At 41.2% G+C, this 27,495-nt stretch overlaps 1 protein-coding gene and 1 long non-coding RNA gene across 5 annotated transcripts; both read left to right on the plus strand.

Moving 5' to 3' along the window:
- Nucleotides 1-215: 215 nt before the first annotated feature.
- Nucleotides 216-3,097, plus strand: LOC308704857. 2 transcript variants are annotated; one of them, XR_014031838.1, is made up of 6 exons: nucleotides 216-449; nucleotides 631-695; nucleotides 967-1,022; nucleotides 1,415-1,455; nucleotides 1,893-2,003; nucleotides 2,551-3,097. It is a non-coding gene; the product is annotated as an uncharacterized lncRNA (long non-coding RNA). The 2 variants fall into 2 exon arrangements; XR_014031839.1 differs by having other exon boundaries at nucleotides 316-449; nucleotides 1,375-1,455.
- A 1,136-nt stretch (nucleotides 3,098-4,233) lies between these two features.
- Nucleotides 4,234-27,143, plus strand: LOC308694707 (uncharacterized protein). 3 transcript variants are annotated; one of them, XM_081372375.1, is made up of 4 exons: nucleotides 4,234-4,298; nucleotides 6,544-6,798; nucleotides 20,495-21,690; nucleotides 26,287-27,143. In XM_081372375.1, exons 2-4 carry the CDS (start codon nucleotides 6,741-6,743, stop codon nucleotides 26,299-26,301), a joined length of 1,269 nt encoding a protein of 422 aa, XP_081228501.1. In that variant the 5' UTR covers nucleotides 4,234-4,298; nucleotides 6,544-6,740; the 3' UTR covers nucleotides 26,302-27,143. The 3 variants fall into 3 exon arrangements, with proteins under 3 accessions (XP_081228501.1, XP_081228503.1, XP_081228502.1); XM_081372377.1 differs by lacking the exons at nucleotides 4,234-4,298; nucleotides 6,544-6,798 and adding an exon at nucleotides 10,430-10,643; XM_081372376.1 differs by lacking the exons at nucleotides 4,234-4,298; nucleotides 6,544-6,798 and adding an exon at nucleotides 10,465-10,920.
- The last annotated feature ends 352 nt before the right edge of the window (nucleotides 27,144-27,495 follow it).

The raw sequence follows: 27,495 nt of genomic DNA on the forward strand, positions 1-27,495 counted from the left end.
CCCGTCTCTCGCTGTTGGTTTCACTGCTTTCAGGTAAGTTTAGACAACAAAATCTCACAAATAATACACACAAACGCCCCTGACACATTTCTTACGTGTAATTGACACGCTTCTGTTAAATATTTATTTTAAAGAAATGGTTTTATGTCTTTGAAAAAGTCCGTTAGCATCTACGCTAGCTAACCGGTTTCAAAAGACAACGTTAGGCCTAAGTTACGTTAAGTTGAGGTCTTATTTATGAAAGTTTGGGTTTTTAAACACATATTTAGTGTAGATAACAGTTTTTGATAGTTTTGCTGGTAATTTGTCAATGGGAAGTAAGCTAATTTATTTAGGCTAACCAAAAAGAATGCACTGTATTGTTAACTTAATCAGTGACGTTACTTACCAATATTGCTAAAATGTGATTTCAGAATAGCGAGAGAAAAAATAAAACTCTACAACAAGGGGTGAGTTATTGTTTAATCATGATGATAATTCCATATGCATTTATTTCACAATATATTATCTTAAGATTTGTATATATTTATCTTTTCTGCATTTCACCTCTGTTCTAGCTTGGTTCCTTGTAATAAACCTATCACATGTAATATTTTTGGCTCTGTGACAAACAGCATGTTATGTTCCTAGATCATCATGCTGTGATGGCCTGCTGCACTCCCTGTCCAAGAAAATCTCTATGAACCATATGACTAGTAAGCAAAACCACCTCAAACATGCAGTGCACTGCTGTCCAAAGGTTTGGGGTCTGTAAGATTTATGCTTTTGAAATAAGTCTCACATTTTAAAATCATTAACCCCAAGTTTTTTCAGTGAGATTGTCCTTGAGAAGCCTGTAAGCTAAATAATCAGCTAAATAATAGGCGACTAATACAATATTATAATGGTCATAGTTATAATAATTCATTTAACTATTATGATAACATGATATCCTGATGATTACTATATTTTATTTTATTTCTTTAGGTCTGTTTTGAATTATGTTGGCCAATGAGACTGACAACATACTGTCCAACTCAAAGGTATTTATGTATTTTTTTTTTATTTTTTATTGATCAATACTGAAATTCTTTGTACTTTTAAATGCGGTTCAGGGGGTCGACAACTTTAGGCAGTTATTTTTCACAGATTTATTTATTTAATGTTTATTTGACAGGGACAAATGCATAGAACATTGCTTTATAAAAAATACAAAGTAGATGCCATGCATACAGGTTTATAGCCATGACTAATTTGCAACCCCTAGATATCTTGGGCAGCTGTGGCTCATACTCTTAGCCTTTAAAAATGTTTGAATTGATATCCCCAATGCAATATCAGGGGGTAAATATATCATTAGAGTTCTTAAAGTTATGGCTTTGCTCTTGTTACCAGATGAGATAAAATCCCTATTGTTTGGCCCTGTATTCTTCAGGACAAGACCTTGATGCCATCCACAGTCAGTAGATGAAGAAGGTGAGTTTAGCCGAATTCAGTTCTCTTTCACTTTTTTTTTTTTAGCTTAAACAGACACGTGCACGCAAAATGAAGTCAAAATGGCGAGTTTCCTCTTGTCTTGTGTTTTAAACAGAAAGAAAACGGATGCGTGTCATTTATATTAGTTCTGCGCATTCGTCTTAAAGGGACAGCAGCCTAATGTACCCGCAGCTGTTTGTGTCGCCAATGGTGATCAAACATCAAAAGAGAGAATGACTTGTAGCTTTAGCAAAGATACATTAATTTTATAGTTATTTTATTTTTACACTGAAGACTTATTTTACATTTTGATAAATCAATTTCTGTACCTGATAAGTTAGATTTAACTGAAAAACATAATGCACTGCTTATTTCAACTGTGTTTTTCTTCTATTGTATTTATCTATGCTTGTTATCTATTGTAATTTTCTATGCAGGTTCACTCCTCTACAAAATCCCCCCAATAGAGGTTATGCGGAGCGCCCAGCGGTTGAACCGGAAAGAGGTCTAAGCATTTCCGCTTTTCACTTCCGTACACATCTGCAGCGGTAGGTGATCTCTGAGTTTACTGTTAATTTTTGCTTATTACACTAAAATTCTTACTTCTGTTTTAATTAAAATGTCACGAAGGCTAAAATATCAGAAAAGGGAACATCCGAACAGCAGTTTTTGTTGTGTGCCGGTCTGCTCTATGTCGGGGAAAATGAGTAGTACAAATAGGTTCTGTACTCATAAAGTGACGTCAACATCAGCAGTAGCATTCGCCGTCAGGCAAGTGTTATTTAAATAAACTCCTGATGTACTTACAAACTTTCCAATGCCTCGTTTAATGAGTACAGAACCTATTTGTACTACTGTAGTAGTTTGGTACCATTCTGGGCATTATTAGTGGGGTAATTTACCAGATACAAACCTGGAGCCGTTAGCGCATGCACTAAACCATACGGCTGATATCTCTAAATAAACTCTAAATTTTTCAATATTGTGCAGCACTAATATTGAGCATATCTTAAAGTGAACCTGGAATGATAATTTGTGATACCAGATGAGATGTATGTATGATAGATTTTGAACTGTACTATTTTTTTATTTCAGGTTTTCTGGGATCCCAGCGGAAGGCATCAAGGCATCAGATGTTGGCCTGGACAGATGCACCTGTAAACTACACCGACCTTTGCTTTTGCATGGATGGCTGATTATTACCATGTTCTGTGAGGGTTTCATTATAGCAAAACTGAGCACCTGTGACAGTGGAATTTGTAGGTGTAAAGTCACAGAGATTAAAAAAAAAAAATTGATAGCAGTTTCAAACTTTTTTTCACTTTCTTTCTCATAAACAACACAGCAGTTACAGGTTTTCAAATTCTTCATTGGAGGTGAGACTTATACATAAAAGGTAGAGCGAATTCGCAGGTCAGAGTTCACTAGACTTAAATATTATTTTCTCTGTTTTTTATTTGACTTCAGAGAGAGAGGCTTAATATGGGTATCCTTACCCCTATATAAAACATTCCTTTTTTGATTTGTAGTCTGAAATAATAAATAGTGCAATATAAATAAATGCAATGTAGTGTTTTGAAATATATAAATTTTTCTATACACATTGATGCTGAAATATCTGAATAAATACATGATACCAGCAGCGCTCGTGCTCATATCTCCTACAGCTTGTGATCCCAATTGTGATCCACAATCCCACCTCACTCTTTTCATTTGCTCCAGATGAATATTAATGCCATTACAGGGCTTGAATTTTGGCATGGGATTGTGTGTCCATGTAACGCGTTGTCTTTTTATTTTCTTGTTAAATTTGCAGATGGTGTTGGGAGTTTAAATGTTTTGAGCGGAGTGAAGATTGGCACATTCATGTATATTGTATATAAATGAATACTTTTTCAACTTTATAGCCAAAGTTATAGGCTACAGTTTGCAAAAAGATCGTTTTAATTAAAATGTTTGTGCAGTTTTATTTGAAATATTTTCATGTTTGAAATATTAAATGTAAATTACTGTTCCTGAATACATTTTGCTAACGCTGTTTTTAATGACTTATTTTAGGTTGATAATTAAACAATGAATAAACAAAAACATGGATTGTGTGCTGATTTATTTATTTAATACAAACTGATTGATTTACTTATTAGTGATAGTTTCTGTAAATTCAATTTATTGTAATAATATATTCATAGGATTCTTAAGTGTTTGAACAATAAACAATGTAGAATATGTTGTTTGTAGACCTACAATTTGTGTACAGGCATATCAGGATGTGTAGACGTTAGGAGAACGTTCCGGGAACGTTCTGGGAACCTTTCGGCAACGTTCCGGGAACGTTCCCCTAACCTTCCGGGAACGTTACGAGAACCTTGCGGGAACCTTTCGGGAACGTTCTGGGAACCTTTCGGGAACGTTCCGGGAACGTTCCCCTAACCTATAGGGAACGTTCTATTAACGTAAAGAAAACTTTCCTGGCTAACCAATAGGGAACGTTCTTGGGAACGTTCTGGGAACGTTCTGGGAACCAAAAACTAACGTTCCCAGAACGTTCCCAGAACGTTAAATTGTTAGCTGGGTAGTAGCCATTTTGCAAATGAGGAACGGACAAAATAGTGCCACTTTCTGTCATTTTAGCACTATTGTCTGTTTTGGGCTTCAGTATCTCATTTAGTAAATGAGATCAGTTCCATAATAATAATAATAATAATAATAATAATACATCAAATGCTATAGTAAATCGGCGAATTTGTAGTAACCCCATAGGCGCGTGCGTTGGCGGCCGATGACGTCACCGGTCGCGCGCGCCGTCTCTTCCGTCATTGAGTTTCAGCGTCGAGTCTTCTGAGGTGAGGAGAGCAGTTCACTGTATTTCTCATATTTACACTCCATCACACACACTTTATACAGTTTGATTAAGCGACAGACTAATTTCTGTATTGTTTTCATCGATCACAGCGATACTTGTGCGTCTTTTCTGGCGTCTTCCTACTGAAATAAACATTTAGTGCAGCAGCAGCGAGCATGAGGAGAATATGTTGAGTTCATTCAGACCTGAGCGATTTTGTGTTCGTTTGTGTGATTGTCTCGATGTTTGTGTGAGAACTGTTACTGAATGTCAAGTCAAGAGTCAAAGTTTGAGATCTGTGAGGGGAATTGATGGGAAATGATCTCAAGTTTTTCTGTTGCCATTTTCATTTGTAGCCTACCTTTATATTCTTAGTTGACATTATCTTTTGCAGATTATATTGTTAAAATTGAAATATATAGAACATATTATAAATACTTTATATTGTTCCTAATGAGTAATGAACGTGGGGAAAGTTCAAATCTGATACATAAATGATAAGCTAAATATAATAAAATTGATATAATAAAAGATAGCCTAACAATTTTATGAAGTTTGAAACTGGGCGTGTTAATAATGCTGCTTCTCTTTTTTCAGTTTTATGGCCATTGCCAGTTTCTGTGTATAATATGTTAATGATCTAATTACTTTATTGCAATTAATATACCAGATAGCATAACATCTCCAAGATGTCTGTTAAACAGCGATTCAAGGTTTATCAGATGTACACAGCAGAAGCTTTCCAGATGAACCGCTCTTTGACACACATCTTGAACTGACTTTTTAAATATGTTTATCGAATAAACATCTTTAAAAAGTCATTTTTACATACATTCTAAATCATAAACATCTTAAAGACATATTCTTGATGTCCATTTAACATCTGACAGGAAACGTCTCATAGACACATTGCAGATGAGCAAACACTCTAAGAAATATGCAAGGAAGCTAGTTAGGGTTTAAATTAGGGTTAGGTGACCCAGCCGACGTCGACTGTAGATGTTAGTACCACACCTTTAATACACAGTCACGTAATGATGATAACATTAACAATTTGAGAACAAAGTATAACAATAATAATTTGCAGGGTTTGACGTGATCTGAGCTAACTTTGCGATCGTAAGATTTAATCACCAGTTGATCAGAACAAAAGTGGCTGATATGTTACTTGTTCAGATGACATTTTCCTTCCTATTTTGGAAATGCTTCCTGGAGGTCGTATCTGTATTTCTGATGTACAGTGAAAAATCGATAATTTTGACCCATACAATGTATTGTTGAATATTGCCACAAATATACCCGTGCTACTTGTGACTGGTTTTGTGATCCAGGGTCACATATCCTAACTCAAATAATGTGTTTCTAACAGCAAACACTCAGAATAAAGTGAGATGATCTGCTGATGATCCTGAATGGCTTGTTGAATGAGTGTTGATAGTCTGAGGTTCATCAATATTAACAGATCTGCTGAAAACACTCTTTATTTCATGACAATAGTTCCTGTTTTCACCTCATTTATTATGCTGATGTCTTCAGATCTCCTATTCACACTCTTAAGTTCATTTCATTGGTGTCAACAGACTGAGGGTATTTGTTGACTACAAATACAGAACTGTTTTTATGGCCATTATATATGGAAGTTAAAGGGATACTCCACTTTTTTTGGAAATAGGCTCATTTTACAACTCCCCCAGAGTTAAACAGTTGAGTTTTACCCTTTTCGAACCCATTCAGCCGATCTCCGGGTCTGGCGGTCCCACTTTTAGCATAGCTTAGCATAGATCATTGAATCGGACAAGACCATTAGCATCTCTCTCAAAAAAATGGCCAAAGAGTTTTGATATTTTTCCTATTTAAAACTTGACTCTTCTGTAGTTACATCGTGTACTAAGACCGCAGAAAATGTAAAGTTGCGATTTTCTAGGCTGATATGGCTGGGAACTATACTCTCATTCCTGCGTGATAATCAAGAAACTTTGCTGCCGTACCATGAGTCCAGCAGGCGTAATGATATGACGCAGCGCCTGAAAATAGTCCCCAGCTCGGTAACTTCCAACGTGACCGGGACTAAGTTTGTTTAACCTATTAGACCTATTTTCAGGCGCTAATAAATACAAGTTGTTTTTGCTGTGGTATATCAGAGTACTTTAAGCTTCAACTAATAAATGAAAAGCAAAATTACAAAAAAAAAATTACACAAATGCTTAAAACAAATACTGTATCTGATATATTTTTGATTTTGGCAGATCAGCTCCTCCCACAGCAGTTACATCATCAATGAAGCTCCTCCCACTTCGATTACATCATCAGTGAAGCTCCTCCCACAGTAATTATCCAGTAAATGCTATAAATTCCCATCAGCTGCAAGTGAAGACGAGCATCAGCGCATCAGGAAGAGCTGAAATCTGCAAAGACTGAGTTTATTAAAGAGGACAGTGAGAACATGAGTGATCCAGAACCCTGCAGAATGAAACACACTGAAGATCCTGAAGAACAAAGAGGTTGGTGTTTATTCTTCATTCATTCATGATGCTGAAGAACATTCATGTTAGAAACATTCAAGCACTTCATTATATTTTAATGGTTGTAGCAGGAAAAAGCTTAACAGCCGTGAAATAAAATGGTTAAAGTGCACCTATTATGCAAAACTTACTTTTACATGGTTTTTGAACATTTAGAATAGAGAGTGCCTTGAGTGAGCTGTACACAGTCCACCATGTTTATCTCCTGGCCGGAGAAGCGTGTCTCGTAAGCAACTCAGGTGTTTTGTTGTTGGATGTAAGATAATGAAGATAACAGTCTGCATGCACATCATATTCCCTTCAGTTTTGAAGGGAATATACAAATTGTTTTTTTTTGTCTGAGCGAATCATTTTACACCAGACTGCTTTGTGAACGGAGGACAATACAATACACTGGTTTTGGTAAAAAGTTGTTTCTCAAGGATGGATCTGTACCAACTGTTCGTGATCCAGCATATTGAGTGATACTGGCCACAGCAGTAATGAAAGGGGGAGCACTCACTTTATTACAGTTAATCAGATTTGTTTTACGGATGTAGAGTTTACCAGTTTATTAACCCCTTAAGCCCTGAGGACATTTTATAGTTGTATTTTCTGAGTGACACACACAGCACTAAAGACTCATAACTCCAAAACTATAGCAAGGAGAGTATAACGGTAGGTATTGTTTGATTGAACACCTGTTACATTTTTAGAACATATACATTACATTACATTTGGACATTCTCATGCTGAGAAACTGCTGAGAAATGACAAAAACTATATATTTTTTGATTTTGCATATCTTTTCTTATTTGACATGGAATAACTCAGGATGGAAATAAGGTTGGAGGACATTTCTAGATAAGTCCCTCTACATGTGAGCTGCATCTGGATAAAATTGTGTGGTGATTGCATAAAGTAATCAAAAGTTACAGCATTTGGAAGCAAGATAGCCTTTTTGTTCAGTCCTTGACACGCCCCCTAATTTAAATTTGAAAATATAAATAATAGAAGCAATCATCATGAAGTTACCTTAACACAAAAAAAGACTGTCAATATCTCATTCCCAACTAATGTAAAATATTATTATATTTTACAAATTAGAAAATTCTGTAAATCACAGAAACAATGAATGACAAATATACCATAACAGAACAGGCCATAAACAGGCCATGAACAGGCTTAATGCTGCGTTTACACCAAACGCGAATAGCGTGTCAAATTCGTGTCTATCGCGTCTAGTTGGATGCTTGAAAATTTTGAATCCATTCGCAAGTATTTGAAGTGAAATTGACGCGCGTCCGAGGTGAAAGTGCTAGACAGTTGTCTGTTTGCAAGATGGCTGATGTTGATCGAGTATTCATTGAGAGAGTCACCGCTCGTATTTGCTCCGGAGAGCATTATTATTAATTGTTTCTCTAAATACCCGGCTATGTGCAAATGTGGCGGAAGTTTGCCCACTGCAGCCACAATATTATCCATTATCAGTGGTTATGCAGGACATTATTTTTTCTCATCTAATTCCCAATCCTTCTCACTTGCTATGGCATTTGTAACAGCCAAGTGGAGATTATGGCCAAAACAATTTAGCCATGGCCAGTCAAGTTTGCCCACTGCAGCCACAATATTAGCCCCATTATCAGTGGTTATACAGGAAAACAAATATCATCTAATTCCTAATGCACTTGAGAGTTTCTGAAAGTGTATCAGCAGTATGGTTCTCTGGGGTGTGTCTTGTCTCTAGACACTTTGACACTAGAGTCCAGTCAGTTGTGAGGTAATGTACTGTTAGGCTCATGTACGGGGTCATATTTACACTGGACCACATGTCTGTTGTGGCTGAATAAAAATAAATTTCTTTCAAATCCTTGAGGATTTCATCCTTCACTTCTCTATAAATTTGGGATTGCTGTTTTGGAAATGTTGCTTATCAAAGCAACATATTGCTTGTCAAAGTTGTGGAGCATTTCTTTAAATGCTGGTTTCTACACAGTAGTAAAAGGCTGCATTTCCATCGCAATGTATCTCGTGACACTGTCTGTCAGCGTACGGTACGCCATTTGATACTGTCGCGTTTATATTTTGTTACCCAATCGAAGGCCTGCGCTATTGTCACCTGACTGGAAGTATGAGCGGCTGTGGATGACTTCAAAACTTCTGCGAACTCTGTGGGGTGATTCTGTGCTTTCAGGTGATTCCTAAGATTTGTGGTGTTGGCGGCTTTCGATTTCTCTCCTACAAATTCGACACACTGTTGTGTCAACATATTTAGGCTGTCCTTTATCATCGGGTGTAAAACCAAAATGTGCCCAGATCGGCGCTGTCGTTTTCGCCTTTGAAATTAAATCCATCTTTGTTGAATAACTGCGCTGCTCTAACTCAAAATTATGCTTCCTACAGGGCCCTCTTGTGTCTTCTAATAGTGGGCAATAATTACAATCATCTGTAATGACCGCGATTAGACCAATTAATCACGATCAAACGATTATTTAATAATCGTGACAGGCCTCGCAGTTTTGTGAGTTCACGGGAACGAATAGAGTCTCCGTAATGGCGTTAGGGATAGGTGCAATGAGCACTCAGCAGCTTGATTTAAAAAAACAACACATTTCAGCTCTAAAACGAACTAAATAAAGGCACTACTAGTTAACCAGAGATGTATTATTTATTTGTATTATTATTCGACCAAATTGCCTCGATACTATCGAGTATCGAAAAATGACATGTTCGGTACCAGATTTCGATACCTAAGGGGTTAACTTTTAATGTCAGTGCTCAAACAAATACATATGAAATGCACAACGACACACCTAAAGTCGCTCACGCACATACTTATAAGAGACGCGAGCACACACACACAAACTCTCCACGCACATATTCATATGAGACGCAAGCACACACACATAATACCTTAAAGATGTGAAAAAGTCAATCTCAAAAGTGTGGCTACATTTCTCCAGGCTTGATGCCAACAGCGCGCGATGCAGTATTTGCAGAAAAATAATTGCTGCAAAGACCGATACCACGACAAATATGATGAAGCCCTTGACAGTGCACGAGTAAACATAAGAGCAGAAAGTTGCTCCGTCTTCGACTGGTAAATAAAGAGATACCTTGTTGATCACTCTGACAGTGCTTATATTGCAATAATGACCTGCTTAATGTACACTGCCGTTCAAAAATGTGTTGGTTAGTTAAAATCTCTTTTCAGTAAGGATGCATTAAAGTGATCAAAAATGACCTTAAAATGTGTGTAATGTTACAAAAGATTTCTGTTTCGAACACTTATGGTGTTCCCGGTCAAAAATGATCACTTGTTATGCTATATTATCACCCAGTATTGGATTCAATATTTTTGTCCACTTCTTCTCTTCCAATTAGGACTGGTTTTATATTTCTATTTTGTAGTGAAATATTTGAACTTTAATAGATATTATGAACCTACAAACACTTCCAGATGCATATGCACGCACACACTTACACAGAAGCCCAAAGCGCAGAGGACGGAAAGGACGCAAGAATGCCCATATATGGGGAACAATGTCGACATCAGAAGAAGGTTGATGTCACATGCTTTAGTTCCTCTGGAAAAAACCCAAGAAACTGCAGAGGAACAATGTAACCCAGTTCAGTATTAATATGACTGCATTTTGACTGTTAGGTGCTGCATTTTTTATTTTGATGTCGCTTGCATCCCTAGTGAGAAATTAGTTCTCCTCTAGTTCAGTTTTCTAACTGAAATCTCTTTTTGTTTGAATTGCTCTGCTGTATCGTTATAACTTGAAAAACCTCGGATAAGAACAAGTTAAATTTCTACTTCTATTGCTGGAACTGCTTATAAGGTAATTAGCCTTTGTAATATTCACGCATACAGGACTGCCCTGTTGAGATTGAATAAGCTGAAGTTTTATAACCTGTCATTTTTTTCCATTGGTTTGCTACAAATAGTAATCCTTGTGCAACCAGTATTTTATCTTTTGTTTAAATAAAATTTTATTTCATAAAGACAAACACTGTTAAGTTTTGCTTCAACTTACAAAGACAGTTCTATTAGCAATAGACAGAGCATTGTAATAATTCTTACAAGACCAAAGACCAAAGGAACAATTCTGCTGGAGGGTAAGCATGAATTTGATCCATATGTCTAGTTGTCAATGATTATTATTGTTTCACGAGAGTGTAGGGACTACACCTAGATTTGCTGGTATCAAATAAAACAAGCTAGTGAGGAAATTAATCCTATTCAGACCTGACAGCAAAAGACCACCTAGACACATTGATAACTAGGGGTTAATCAGGAAAATGAAATAAATACCAGATCTCACCACAATTTGCATCTGATTATTCGTAGGCCTAATTTATTTGAGAGTAGGCATCTCATTTTTTGAGTAAAAAAAACATTATTTTTGAATAATTTTGGAAAAATAAAATAAAATCTGAGGAAAATTGGCACTGTTGATCACACTAGTTTACTTTAATTTTTCAACAGGAATTTTGTTTTGAAAAACTTTTATTTTGTACAAAATGGCACAGAGTTACACTTGTGGTGTTCCACTGGACCATTGTTTCAATGGGCCATTGAAAGTGAATGGGAGAGACTGAAAAGTTCTCTTACGAGAGTCCTCTCGTACTGCGTTTTATCAAAACGCTACGGGAAAAGTCTCTTTTCACGAAACACTGAAGCAAAAAATTATCCTTTAATTTTCATATATGTAAAACGCGTTGCGGCAGCAGCAGACAGCTATGGCGAGACGGCTTGCTCGCTCATTGGCTGCTCTGCGGCAACTGCTTAAGCCAATCGAGCGAGGCCTGGGATGACATCAGGCCAATGAGGGCGCTTCGCGCCCTCCTTGCCACTTCCCGCCGAAACGGGCGTGGCTTACCTCTATAAAAAGAGCTCGAGAAGGCTGACTCACTTGATTTTAATCTCTTCAGCGAAGCGCACGCATCGCTGGATCACGGAAGCAGCGTCGTTGAGGCAAGCACATCAGCGGGACGAGCCCTCGAAGCCGCTGGCCAACGCCGCCTTCTACAGCCGTACCTGCTGCGCTTTCCGACGCCTATATCCTTTCATATTATTGCTTTTCTGTGTGTGTGTGTGTGTGTGTTCTTCGCAACACTCACCCCTAAGAGAGCTGCGTCTTTTTCAAGATGCCTTCCTGCGGCTCGTGCCGAGCCCCACTCACCGAGGGAGACAAGCACGTCATCTGTGTTTCCTGCCTGGGTGAGGACCATGCAGCGCTCGCGCTCGCTGACGGCGGATGCCCTCACTGCGAGCTCTTGCCAATGGTGACTCTGAGGACTCGCCTGGCATCCTTTTCCAAGCCTGCATTCACCGCCGCGATGCCGCGCCGTAAAAAGCGCCGCTCGCAGCGGGTCCCGGAACCCGCTCCAGCCCGACCAAGCTCGCCGGTTCGCCCGCCAGCTTCTCCGGCCTCTCTCGAATCACTTCCTGATGCTCAGCGCCCGCAGTCCGCCGCCGCTTCATCAGAGGAAGTCGGTTCAGAGGCCGCGTCGGGGGAGAAGGATTCCTGCTCTCTGCTAGCTTCAGGCAGCGAGGATTGGGCGAGCTTTGAGGATCTCGCGCCCCCTGCCCGCAAGCCCTCAACGAGAGCCAACATTGAGACGGAGCTCATGCGGGTACTCGCACTGGCCGCGGCGAGCCTCGGCCTCGAGTGGTCTGCACCGGAGCCCCCCTCTCGAACCCGGCTGGATGGTAGTTTCCTCCCTGGTGAGCGCACTTCTCCGGAATCTAAGCCCGCTCCTTTTCTTCCTGAGTTACACGAAGAAGTTGCGAAGGCTTGGAACGCGCCTTACTCTGCGCGGACGCGCTCATCTGTGTCACCCGCGTTTTCCTCTCTGGATAATGCCAGTGACCGAGGCTACCTCTCTCTTCCGCCGGTGGAACAGGCGATAGCGACCCACCTTTGCCCGCCCTCTGCTGGACGGCGGACTAAACCGGTGTTGCCTTCCAAAGCCTGCCGCATGACGTCGACGCTGCTCGCGCGAATCTTCTCCGCCGCTGGGCAGGCCGCGTCATCGCTACACACCATGGCTACGCTGCAGATTTACCAGGGTGATCTCCTCCGTAAGCTGGACGAGATGGGACCTGACGCTATCTGCATCGCGGATCTAAGGAGCGCTTCAGATCTCACGCTCCGAGCTACTAAAGCCGCCGCACAAGCCATGGGACGGTGTATGGCTTCCGCCACTGTCGCTGAGAGGCACTTATGGCTGACGCTCACGGAGATGGCCGATTCCGAGCGCACTGCGTTTCTCGATGCCCCGCTGTCTTCCACCGGCCTTTTCGGTTCTTCTCTCTCCGAGTTCGTGGAGAGATTTACCGAAGCCCAGAAAGCGTCGCAAGCCTTCAAGCACTTCCTACCGAAGCGCTCCGGTTCTGCAGCGGCTCGTGACAAACGGACCCCGCGGAGCTCTCAGCCTCAGCCCCCGCCCTCGGCCGCCTCTTCGCAGCAGCCACAACAGCGCAGCTCGAGGCCCCGCTCTCGGTCCAGCGCCCGGCGCCCCTCTTCGCGCGGGCCGCGATCGAGGGTTGTGGTAAAACCAGAAGTGCCGAAGAAGTCCTAGCAAGCCTAGGAAAGCGCAGGTGTGTGAGTCCCGTTGCGTCCGGCCTCCCACCCAAGCGCCCCGCTGTTTCAGTCCCAAGGTTTGCGACTGTTCCAGTGTTTTCTGCAGAGAACAAGCCTGCACTGCCGCCCGCTTGCCTGCACGCAAAAGCCGTTCTCACGGCTACCCAGATAAATCTCGAAAAGAGTGTGTTTTCTGGTGTCCCGGCCACGGCCGATGGTGCTATAAATGTAGTCTCGATGCCCACTCCTCAGTGCCCATCACTACACATAAGCACAGCCCTACACGTAGGGCCCGCGCACATAAAATCGACTCAGGTCGGTTGCGCTTCCAGCATAGTGAGAGTGCCCACTTCCCAGTGCCCACGAACACTATGTCTAACACATCACAGGCTCTCTGTAAAAACGAGAACTGTGAGCGCGCGCTCTGCTCAGGCAGACGCCGCGCGAACTGTGAGCGCGCGCTCTGCTCAGGCAGACGCCGCGCCCAAAGCAGTAAATGTGCCCGCTCCTAGCCCACATCTACTCGCTCACATGGGTCCTATGAGACTTTCTCAGTCCTCCCTCACTCAGCCAAGCACTGTAGTAAGGTCGAGGACGAGCGTCTCGCCCGCTGTATTAAGCGCGCGCCCCGCCTCAAATGCCACAGGCATAACGCCTATGTTTGTATCCCCCGAAGCACCTCTGTCGCACGGCGATCAGAGCGCGCTCCGTATCCAGCCCCTAGCCAGCCATGCAGAAGCATGGGCAGCGCTCCCAGGGGTTTCGGACTGGGTGCTAGGCATTATAAAGAGAGGCTTCTCGCTACAGTTTTGTCGACGCCCTCCCCGCTTCATAGCGCGCGTCGAAACTACGGTCTCGTTGGAAGTAGCTCACCTACTTCGAGCCGAAATATCAAAACTGATAAGCAAAGGGGCGATAGAGCGCGTTCCCCCAGCTCTAAGCGAAGGAGGGCTATACAGCAGATACTTTCTAGTCCCCAAAAAGGACGGCGGTATCAGACCCATACTGGATCTAAGACGGCTGAACAGAGTATTGGTGAAACGCAGTTTCAAAATGCTCACAACCAGCAAAATTCTCGCGCACGTTCGCCGAGAAGACTGGTTCATGTCAATAGATCTGAAGGACGCGTATTTTCAAATACAAATAGCGTCACACCACAGGCGATACTTGAGATTCGCCTTCGAGGGTCAGACATACCAGTATACAGTCCTGCCATTCGGCTTGTCCCTAGCACCCCGTACATTTACGAAATGCATGGACGCAGCGCTCGCTCCTCTCAGACTCAGAGGCATGCGAGTGCTGAACTATTTGGACGACTGGTTGATCCTAGCTCAATCACGATCACAGCTCGTGGAGCACAGAACCATTTTACTCGATCACCTCGAGAATCTTGGTATCACAGTCAACTGGACAAAGAGTTCATTGAACCCCAGTCAAGCGATTTTGTTCCTGGGCGTCGTTCTGGACTCACAGTCTATGACAGCGCGGCTGTCACCACAGCGCGTGTTGATCATTCAGCGCGCGGCGAGGTCTTTCCGCCGCGGCGCTGTCACCCCGCTCAGGAAGTTTCAAAAGATGCTGGGTCTCATGGCTTCAGCATCGTCAGTTCTCCGGCTGGGCTTGCTCCGCATGCGCCCGCTGCAGTTCTGGTTGAAAACGCGGGTACTGCGCAGAGCGTGGGCGACCGGTCGATTACGCCTCAAGGTCGATCAGAGCTGTGTTTCAGCCCTGGCGCCTTGGACGGCGGACGACTGGTACCAATCAGGTGTAAGCCTGGGGACTTCCTCGAGAGTGAGGATGGTGTCGACAGACGCATCCACCTCGGGATGGGGAGCTCTGCTCGAGGGCAGACCGTTCTTCGGCCTGTGGTCGGAACGAGAAAAGCTCCTACACATAAACTGCCTAGAAATGCTGGCAGTGCACAACGCGATGATGCGTTTTTGTCCCCGCATCAAGGACGAACACGTCATAGTCCGTTCGGACAACATGGCTGTGGTGTCCTACATAAATCGCCAGGGCGGTCTGAAATCCATATCCCTGTACAGGCTGGCAAAGCGCCTCCTACTATGGGCTCAGCACAACTTACGCTCGCTGAGAGCAGTGCATGTACCTGGGCTTCAGAATGTGGGCCCAGACAGACTGTCCAGGAACAATGTTCCCCCGGGCGAATGGTCTCTACACCCACAAACAGTCCGGCTGTTGTGGGAGAGATTCGGCAGAGCGGAGGTGGACCTTTTCGCGTCCCGCGAAAACGCGCACTGCCCCGCGTTCTTTTCAAAGACCGACAGCGCGCTGTCCCGGAGGTGGCCGCGCTGCCCGTTATACGCTTTTCCCCCCGTCTCCCTCCTGCCACAGGTGCTGGAACGGGTCAGGGAAACGAAATGCCCAGTCCTGCTTGTAGCTCCGTTCTGGGAGAACCAAACATGGTTCCCAGTTCTGATGCAGTTGGCAGATATCGCTCCATGGCCGCTGCCGTTGAGGAGAGATCTCCTCTCGCAGGCCGGGGGCTCGATTTGGCACCCACACCCGGAACTGTGGTCCCTTCATGTGTGGGTGCTCAACGGATACCCGTTGGTCTCACAGAGGGAGTCGTGAATACCATCACTCAGGCTAGAGCACCGTCGACACGGCGGCTTTATGCTTCGAAGTGGTCGGTTTTCTCCGGCTGGTGTGCAGCCCGGAGCATTTCACCCCTCGAATGTGAGGTAACGGAGGTTCTCTCCTTCCTACAAGAGCTGTTGGATAAGGGCAGATCCCCTTCCACGCTCAAAGTGTATGTGGCGGCTATTTCAGCGTTCTCTGGTTCAACGCTGGGTCAGTCGCTGGGAAGGAATGATTTAGTCATCCGCTTCCTCAGGGGAGCTAGGAGACTGAATCCACCCAGACCTCCTTCAGTTCCTTTGTGGGACCTTTCTACGGTCCTAGCGGCCATGAAAGGTGCCCCTTTCGAGCCTATCCAGTCTATTAGCCTCAAACATTTGTCTTTCAAAACAGTGTTTTTGATGGCTCTCGCTTCAGTGAAGCGCATAGGCGACCTGCACGCGCTCTCTGTGAGCCCGGCGTGCTTGGAGTTTGGTCCTAATGACTCTAAAGTCATACTCAAACCTAAGCATGGCTATGTGCCGAAATCCCTCAACACGCCTTTTCGGGCTCAGGTTATATCCCTGGCTGCCCTGCCGGCATCGAGTGAGGAAGGGGACTCGAGTTTTCTTTGCCCTGTTAGGGCTTTAAGAGCTTATATGTCCCGCTCTGCTGTCTTCAGACAGACAGAGCAACTCTTTGTCTCGTTCAGCGGACGTTCCAAAGGAATGGCTGTTTCGAAACAAAGTCTATCCAGATGGATAGTTGACGCCATAGCGCTGGCTTATACTGCCAAGGGCATTCCATGCCCTCTGGGAGTCAGAGCGCACTCTACGAGAAGCGTTGCTTCTTCGTGGGCTTGGTCCAGCGGGATTTCCCTACAGGATATATGTACGGCGGCAGGTTGGGCCTCGCCGTCTACATTTATCAGGTTTTATAACCTAGAGGTTCCCGCCTTGCAGGCTAAGCTTTTGTCGGTGTAATCTGTTCAGCCGTCTAATCAGACCGCTGAAACTCATGCACAATGCGCTACCGACTATCTTGGGCAGAACTGTGTAAGACCCACACTTTCCACATTAGTTCAGGTTCCCTACCCTGTCTATGTGATGATTATACTTGCGTCTGTGGACATGTTTCTCCATGACGCTGAAATATAGGGATTTAGGGCTCTCACCCTTATTCCCTGACTCTGTGTGAGTCAATCTGGTGATTATGCACTGTATGCCTGAAAAAGCTTCCGGTGATCAGTGTTTTTATCCCAGCACGCACGGCGTTTTGCAAGGGGTTCCCGTAGCGTTTTGATAAAACGCAGTACGAGAGGACTCTCGTAAGAGAACGTACTCGGTTACTAACGTAACCTCGGTTCTCTCTAGAAGAGGGAACGAGTACTGCGTTCTCTGCCGTGCGTACGGTTCACTCTGGTTCGCTTCGGCGATCAAAATCAAGTGAGTCAGCCTTCTCGAGCTCCTTTTATAGAGGTAAGCCACGCCCGTTTCGGCGGGAAGTGGCAAGGAGGGCGCGAAGCGCCCTCATTGGCCTGATGTCATCCCAGGCCTCGCTCGATTGGCTTAAGCAGTTGCCGCAGAGCAGCCAATGAGCGAGCAAGCCGTCTCGCCATAGCTGTCTGCTGCTGCCGCAACGCGTTTTACATATATGAAAATTAAAGGATAATTTTTTGCTTCAGTGTTTCGTGAAAAGAGACTTTTCCCGTAGCGTTTTGATAAAACGCAGTACTTGTTCCCTCTTCTAGAGAGAACCGAGGTTACGTTAGTAACCGAGTACGTTTTCAGGAGCATGTTCATTATGTTTATGTACACATATGTGCATGTGTGCTTACAAACATCGAGCCCTTGAACCTGTGCATGTGTGGATACATGCATACACATGCTACCCAATAGGGCTGGGGGATATATATTGTGACATTGTTAGGTGCATCTCGTCAGTAAAGCCGGTTCCTTGATTAGTAGTAAATCGCCATCACCTGCTTTCAGATGGAGCGGCATTTACTACACAGAGCCGTAGTTAACTGACAAGCTGAGCCATATCGCATTAATTATCGCAGGCAATACGTCCGCGATAATTAATGCGATATGGCTCAGCTTGTCAGTTAACTACGGCTCTGTGTAGTAAATGTGAACGATTAATCAGATGCAAATAGAAATATAAAATCAGTCCTAATTGAAAGAGAGCAAGTGGACAAAAAGATTGAATCCAATATTAGGTGATAATATTGCATAACGAGTGATTTATAAGCTATGTTTGTAGGCCGGGAACTCCACAAGAGGGACAATGTGCCATTTTGTACAAAATAAAAGTTTTTCAAAACAAAATTCCTGGTGAAAAATTAAAGTAGACTAGTGTGATCAACGGTGCCAATTTTCATCAGATTTTATTTAAAATTTCCAAAATTATTAAAAAATAATGTTTTTTTTTTTACTCAAAAAATGAGACGCCTACTTTCAAATAAATGAGGCCTACGATTAATCAGATGCAAATACAAATATAAAACCAGTCCTAACTGAAAGAGAACAAGTTGACAAAAAGATTGAATCCAATATTGGGTGATAATATAGCATAACAAGTGATTTCTAAGCTATTTTTTGTAGTCCGGTCATTTTTGACCGGGAACACCACAAGGGTGACAAAGTGACAAAACCCAACAAAATTGTCACAAAACATTTCAGAAGTATTTATACCATTTGTGAAAAAAGTCACTAAGTTTCAGTCCAAAGCGATATTCGGGAAAAAGAAAATCTTCTCCGGGTCAAAATGACCCGAGCACCACACACGGGTTAAAAGATAGAGTACAACTTATCAAATTCCGAATCATGTGACATGGAATCGCTCAATGAGTGTTTCAACCGTGGAAAGACGTCAGTAAATCAGCTTGTAAACAATGTCATATAACGTCACATTTACCTCAGAAAAACCATATCCAGTGACCATAAACTCGTTAGTCAGCTAGAAAAATTAACTCTAGAGAGGAGCATTTTGTTAAATATATGCACCATATTACATATTCATTATCTTTTTTAATGTTCTTCAATTTTGAATGCATGTTTGAATAAATCTGGCAGGTTTTTATGACAGCCACCATTTAAATGTTTATATTTCATATAACTATTATTATAAAAATAAATAAAAGTGTAATTTAAGTGTTTGTATACAAATCAGTTAATTTTTACCTTCAATATTATAGTAGGCTAATGAAGCCTAGTAGGCTACCACTGACTCCCATAGTTTACAGCATTAGTTAAGAGATTTGTTTTACTTGAGAAAATTTGCCATGTATTGTACCTGATATCCAAAATAATCCATATTGAATCGAATCAGAATCGAAATCGAATCGAATTGCAAGCTTGTGAATCGAAATCGAATCGAATTGTGAAATTTGTGTCAATAACCAGCCCTACGATTTATATCAGTTTTGCGAAAACACACTTATGTGACTAGGTGTAAATGGAATCGTTTTGATCAGTAAAAATGCATGAGGTTACCAGGTGTAAAGTTGTAAACAGGCCCCTACACCATAAAAAAAGTCAAGTAAACACTTAGTGGGCTAGATACGCAACACAGTATGAAGCCTATAGTCATTATCTCAAAATACCAAGTGCAAAAAAACAAAACAAGGATCTCACGCACACTATCAATACTTGCAAATGAGTATCAAAATGTTATTAGCAACGTTTAGGTCTCACCAAAAGACCATGTGCAGAAACTGAAGTTACGACCAAAACAGTCGACACTGAGGACAGGAAGACGACAAAAACTCATTTTTGAGGACAAGTTAATGTAGCCTACTGCAAGTACTGCAAAGGAAAAAAGCAAGTGGGCATTTGTTTTGTTTTTAGCACTTTATACTTTATTGAGGTGTTCATTCTTTTTATGTATTTTGAAGTAGGCTAAAAATAATAATTGCATAATTATATAACGGGTAGTTCAGCCAAAATAGAAAATTCTGTCATTTATTACTCTCCATCATGTCGTTCCAAACCCGTAAGATTTTTTGATGAAATTGAGAGATTTCTTTCCCTCCATTGACAGCCTACGCAACTACCACTTTGATGCTTCGAAAAAAGTTCATTAAAAAGATCATAAAACTAATCCATATGAATTGAGCAGTTTAATCAACTTTTTTCACTGTGCACCTATATTTCTTTGTGTGCTCCTAAATTTTTTTCATTTTGGAGCACATGTACTCCTTGGGAAAAAAAGTTAGCGTAGAGTCCTGTAATTGTGTCATTGATCACATATATTTAAAAGTTCTTGCTAAAGAAACATGGGATTCATGCCTATAATGTTTTTAAAATAATTGGAAGATAAATTGACCTCATTCATGGCACGTTTCAAGGACATATAATCAATTTATAAAAAGTCATCATCAAATTATCATATTTTATAACAGTTCTACTTTCTACTATTACATCAGGGCTCACTTCCATGTCCTTTGACTTTATATTTCTCTCTTTGAATGATTTTGATGAACTGAATTTTTTATTTAATATTTTTTTCTTTCATGTCAGACCTGATGGAAGAGAACGAGGAGAGTGAAGAACTGAGTGAAGTGAAGGAGGAGATTGAAGAACTGAGTGAAGTGGAGGAGGAACATCATGTCCAACCTGGAGAAAAACCTTCGAGTCGCTCAAAGACTAAAAAGAAATATTTAAAGAAAAGAAGAGCCAAGAAATCTTTCACCTGCACTCAGTGTGGAAACAGTTTATCAAGCAAACACATTTTAAAGCAACACATGATGATCCACACTGGAGAGAAGCCGCATGTATGCCATCAATGTGGGAAGAGTTTCACCCAATCAGAAAAGATTAAAGAACACATGAGGATCCACGCCGGAGAGAAGCCGTTCACATGTGATCAATGCGGAAACAGTTTCACAAACAAAACACATTTTGAGAGACACATGATGATCCACACTGGAGAGAAGCCGCATGTATGCCATCAATGTGGGAAGAGTTTCACCCAATCAGAAAAGATTAAAGAACACATGATGATCCACACTGGAGAGAAGCCGTTCACATGTGATCAGTGCCACACAACTTTTCGTCAGGCATCAGCCCTGAAGAGACACCTGACAGTTCATACGAAGGAGAAGCGACATTCATGTTCTGTATGTGGAAAGAGTTTTTCACTGCGGCAACATTTACATAGACATGAGAAAATTCATACTGGTGTGAGAGAGTACATGTGCTTTGAGTGTGAGAAGACTTTTACTACAGCGGACAAGTTAAAACGGCACGAGAGTATTCACACTGGAGAAAAACCTTACAAGTGTTCACACTGTGACAAGAGATTCAGTCAGTCAGCACATCTGAAAACACATGAGATGATCCACACTGGAGAAAAGCCTTACAAGTGTTCACACTGTGACAAGAGATTCAATCAGTTAACAGATCATAAAAGACATGAGAGGATCCACACTGGAGAAAAACCTTACAAGTGTTCACACTGTGACAAGAGATTCAGTCTGTCATCACATCTGAAAACTCATGAGAGGATCCACACTGGAGAAAAACCTTACAAGTGTTCACACTGTGACAAGAGATTCAGTCGGTCATCAAATCTGAAAAGACATGAGATGTTCCACAGCGGAGAGAAGCCGCCCACGTGTGATCAGTGTGGAAAGAGTTTCTCTTTTAAAAGTGACCTGAAGCTACACATGAAGATCCATGCAGTGGAGAAACCACATCACCAGTCTGAGATCACAGTAAGTAGTTTTTTTTCATGTGCTGAGCAACAAAGTCTTTTCTGTGTAAGTTAGACACACATCTCCCTATAACCAAATCTCTCCTCTCCACCTATAGCTGGTGTGTGGTGAGCACAGGACACTTTGTTGATTGATTGATATCTATTAACTCGTGTTCAACCAACAGGAATGTGTAATTTGTCAGTTAATATCAATGCAAAAAAAAAACACATTCATTATAATCCATTATAAAGCTTGGAAGAGCCAGGACATTTTTTTATATAACTGATTGTATTTGTCTAAAAGAAGAATGTCATACACGACTAGCATGACTTGAGAGTGAGTAAATCATGGGCACTGACTTGGAAACCAGGAGAAACATTGTGCCTTGAACAAGTTCATGACGTTTTAAGTTATAAGGCTTTTAAGTCCACAAATCACCAATATTCACTGTGGATTTAATTTAGTAATGCTAACTGTAACCATGGTATTGTGGCAGAAATAGTCAAATGTTTTTACATTTATTCATTTCAGGGTTCATATATCATTTGAGAGTAAAATTCAAGCACTAATCAAGGACTTTCAAGCCATTCACACTTTTTTCAGCTCTTCAAATCTCTAAATATTATCCATTTTTAATGTTATTTTTAATGTGATGACCAAAAACATGATTTGTTCATCCTTCAAAGATTGTCCCTATTTGTAAAACTAAATGTACAAAAGGCCTGGATGCCCTTACATGTCCTGGATGATCCTGACCAATCACAGCGCATGATGTTACTATAGCGTCACCTGTATTGAAGCGTTGGTATAGAGAGAAGATGCAGTGCATGTTAGAGTGTAAACGTTTGGGCAGCTTCATTGTAGATCATCCATAGTTGTTTGATTACGATTCATTTGAAGTTTATATTGAGTTGTTGTGTGCATACATGTCAAGTAAGTTTATATTTCCAAATATTTCCTGTTGATACCAAGAAACTAGTAATTTATATTTATTAGTCTAAACAGTAGCCGATTAGCATCATTCTGCCTGAATTACTCTTTCTATTTAGTGTATTTTGGATTTTTTCTATGTGTTACTTTGAGGTAGAGGTCTTCACGGGTCCAAAAATTTGTGCCCGAACCCGAAAGAGACCCGTAATGTGCTAAACCGAACCGACCCCGGACCCGTCTATTATTTCAAAAGCTGGACCCGGACCCGTGCAGATCCGAGAAATGCCTAACCGGACCCGAACTGGACCCGTCTATTATTTGAAAGCTGGACCCGAAACCGCCGGGAAGACACAGACCCGACTGGACCCGATTGTCACATATTCCACCTTAAACTGCTATTACAAGTCAATAAACCTGTTGCTAAAATTACAACTTTTTGTCTTACCTAATTTAAGGAGCCGTGGTAGCGTAGTGCTAGTCTCCTCTCCCTTCCTTGTAACGTTAACGTTACCTGACTGGCTGTGATCATGCATTACAATCCTCCAACAAGAAAGTTATTCATGTTATTCCTCTCGTTATTCCAAGTCCAAGCTTAATCCACTCATTATTTCAGCTTCAAAAGTCCACTTGATGTCACGGTGACGGATGACAAATGCAACTTTGCATAAACATTATGTAACTTACATTCTGACTCAAGTTAACTCGCATAATAACTTTGACTGTTTGCCCTTTTGAACTAACGTTATTACTAACGGGGGGGTTGGTTATGCGCGTGCCATACGAGGATGGGAAGTTCGAATCATTTTACTGACTCTTGTTCGATCTCGTTCATCAAAATGAAAGAATCTTTTTTCGAGCCATTTCGTTCATCTAAGGGGCTTTAAATGTTATACTTTTAACAGGCAATTTCCCCGAACACATCCACCTACGCAATCTTGATTATATTCTGAATTAAGAAATCATTATAATGCAGTCAAAAATAATTTACAAGGAACATAAATAATTACTTTACCTTCAGAGTCTTTCGTTCATCTGTCACCTGACAGACGGAATGAATGGATCGTTCATGAAAGACAGATATATAACAGCTACAAGTCACAAGTGTATGCACTGCTTGCTTTATGCAAGCACTATATAGGATAAATCACTATGTGGATTTACTCTATTATACTTTATCGACCCGAATTGATAGGTCAAACAGCAAACATCCACCAACAAATAGTCTATAAATAGGATCTCTTTGAGTTCACATGAACAACGGTTAAATTATTCGTCGGGCTACAGAAGAATACCATAATTCCTCCGTTCAATTAGGCCTAAGACATCGAGAGTCACGCAGACCTATAACAACCCAGCCACAACACATTTTGGGAATAACATGCCTTACCTTAACACAGAATGGATTTCAAGGACTTTGCGCGCAGATCAATGGCCAATTTGCGCGCAGATCAAAATCAGGTAAATTAACATGAGTGGAATTTGCACCGCAGCGCCACCACACCTTGATGCTCATTACAAGAATAGCCAATATCATGCATAGTTATCTTTATTGAAGTGAATTACTGGTAGGTTTAAATCGCCATCCTGCATGAATGAATTCATGATATTTGTGCTATTTTACACATAATAATCCACAATGATCACATTACACAAAACTGAAATTGCACGTCAAAATAACACATTGTCAATATTTTTTGAGTCCCCCCAAAATTTCACAAATCACGTTTTCAGGGGAGCCCATGTCTTATTAAGCCGAGCCCCCCCATAGTATATATATATAAATTATTTATCTTGAATAATTTGTTATAGAATCACACATGTAAACTCAACCAGCTCTTCAGTAAACAAAGTTAAACTTGGACCCTGCTTGGTGTTTCTCTTCAACTAAGTCAACTCACACAGTTCTGACCGACTGCCTGCTGTGTTTCACATCCATCTAAATTAAGTCTACATTCGAACCTCTTCATTTCAAATGGTCCTTTGTGCCGGGTTGTGAATTACAGCAGAGAACCAGAACCAGATCCTCCTGTTGTCTGACCTAGACGACAAATAAGGCTACCTGCACATCTAGCAGATTATCAAGTTTCTGATTCAGCACATATGAAGAGAGCATTACCTCTGTTTCAGCCCACGGCTGAGAGTGTGTCACGATCATCTTCTCCAGAGAGTCAGTCACCGTACGTAGATGATCTACTACTACGAGATGTATGGCCAGATCCATCTGGAGATGCGTCGCAAGAGTATGATGAGCTCCGCCTCCAAGATCAGCAGCTGTTTGATATTAAATCTATGTGGACTGAGATAAAAAGAGACAGCAATGATCTTCACAGTCACATTCTACCTGAGATTCTGTCCACACTGCAAGGGCTTCAGGCAGAAAATGCTACCATGTGCCACCGCCCGTCCATAGACAGAGAGATTCTGCAGTGTATCCTGGTGAGGTTCCTCTAGACCGATCTGTCCAGTGTGAGCAGCTGACAAAGCAGATGGGAGACTTAATGTTTTCACCCAGGCCAGAGCTCCCATATGCTGAACAGAGTCGTCATGCCCCCCCTCAGAGGTCCTACACCTACTCAGCCCAGCCTGTAACAGCTGTACAGTATGATGATGAGACACCTAGTCCCAGACGCAGTCGTCGCCAGAGCGATAGAGACTTCTGTCTGCCTCCTTGCCCAGCATTGGCGCCTAGAGCTGAGATGCAACACGTCCAGGAGCAGATATATCGAGGCCCTAAGCCTACCATCCCCAGTCTGACAGCAGCTTATTCCAGACAGTTTTCGAGACTACGGATGACACTAGAGAACCTTCTGCCAGTGAAGGCTAGTGAACGCTTTAAGTATCAGATCCTGACTGGTCATTTAGAGCTAGAAGAGGCCCTACTAGTAGCAGAGTTAAACTGTTGAGTTTGACTGTTTTCGAATCCATTCAGCCAATCTCCGGGTCTGGCGGTACCACTTTTAGCATAGCTTAGCATAGATCATTAAAATCGGACAAGACCATTAGCATCTCTCTCAAAAAAATTACCAAAGAGTTTTGATATTTTTCCTATTTAAAACTTGACTCTTCTGTAGTATCGTGCACTAAGACCGACGGAAAATGTAAAGTTGCGATTTTCTAGGCTGATATGGCTAGGAACTATACTCTCATTCCTGCGTAATAATCAAGAAACTTTGCTGCCGTACCATGAGTGCAGCAGGCGAAATGATATGACGCATGATGTCGGGGCATAATAGGTCCTGTTTAAACAAAATTTTGGCTTTCAACAAATGTTCAGGAAAAAGAGGTTTGAGAATTTCAGATTGATTGTCAACATCATGCCAAACTAAATATTATTTAAGCTCTTTTATATTTATTGTAACTAGTGTTGAGTGAAACTTGTCGGACAAAGATAATGCTAACATTTTTAAAATTTAACACTAGATTTTTTGAGTGTGAAATTTCTACAGATACTGTAAACATTTTTATTGTCCCACATTCATGCATGAATGGGACTCAGTGGAAGGAAAAGTCTTATGTGACCAGCCATTAATTTTTAGTAAAACAAATGAAACAGCAATAAAACCGTTGGTGTCAATTACAGCTGTATTGTATTTATATTTTTTTATATTATGTTAGATAATTGTTTTTTTTCTCTCGTATTTTGATTTATTTAAAATGAAATTAACTCTATGTCTTTCATTTTAGACCGGATGGAAGTGAAGGAGGAGAGTAAAGAACTAAGTGAAGTGAAAGAGGAACATCAAGTCAAATCTGGAGAAAAAACTTTGAGTCGCTCAAAGACTAAAAATACAATTTTAAAGAAAAGAAGAGCCAAGAAATATGTTCACCTGCACTCAATGTGGAAAGAGTTTCACAAGCAAGCATAAAATTGAGTGTCACATTAGGTTCCACACCGGAGAGAGGCCGCACACATGTGATCAATGTGGGAAGAGTTTTACGTCACCAACACACCTTAAAGAACACATGAGATCTCACACTGGAGAGAAGCGGTTCACATGTGATCAATGAGGGAAGAGATTCAGATACAGTCTTAATGTTCACACACTGAAAAAAAAACCCTGTTGGGTTAACATAAAAAAAATATGTACATCGGTTGCACATAATAAAGTTAGGTTTACGCAACATGATTTATACATGTTAAAGCTACATAATTTGTGCTTGTTAAACGAACATGATTTTTATATGTTAAAGATACATAATTTGTTTATGAAAAAAACATGATTTATATGTTCAAGATACATAATTTGTTTGTTAAATAAACATGATTTATATATGTTCAAGATACATAATTTGTGCTTGTTAAACTAACATGATTTTTATGTTTTTCCATTCATATCTGCTGTGGTTTCAATAAATACAACTAACCTGATTAAGTTTTAGAATACTATAAGCTGACTTTAAATGTATTTTTTACATCCACTAGTTTTAAGTACATTCACAACATTACTGTACAGTTTAAAAGCAGTAAGACAAGCAAACACATTTCTTGAATCAAATTGCTGTATTATTTTTTAAAGTTACAATACATTTTTTACACAGTGAGTGCTATTAGAAGTAAGCTTTCTGTTTGGATTTTTGAAGTTAAAAATAGCTTAGATTCCATGAACAAATGTCAATGAACAATGACGGCATATTTATACTCGTATCACTTTACTCATCACTTTAGGTAAAAGACAAGGAACAGTCAAACATTTTGTGGAAAAGGTGAACAGTAATGATCATTCAGATACAGTAAACTGCAACAAAACAAACATTAAGTAGAAGACAAGGACACAGTCAAACAGGTGTAGAGGAAAAGGTGAACAGTATGAGTATCAAGTAGTCCAAAGCATATCTTGACATTTTTGTTTTCAATTTTAAAAGCATAAGAGAAGTCAAATTGATGCATTTCTT

Source organism: Scardinius erythrophthalmus (assembly GCF_964197995.2).
Source record: "Scardinius erythrophthalmus genome assembly, chromosome: 1".
Lineage (NCBI taxonomy): Eukaryota > Metazoa > Chordata > Actinopteri > Cypriniformes > Leuciscidae > Scardinius > Scardinius erythrophthalmus.

Excerpts from the sequence above, each read along its gene's own strand:
- LOC308694707 (XM_081372375.1), top strand. The coding sequence starts at position 6,741 with ATGAGTGATCCAGAACCCTGCAGAATGAAACACACTGAAGATCCTGAA. Across the intron at positions 6,799-20,494 it reads AGATCCTGAAGAACAAAGAG|ACCTGATGGAAGAGAACGAG; the intron begins GTTGGTGTTTAT and ends CTTTCATGTCAG.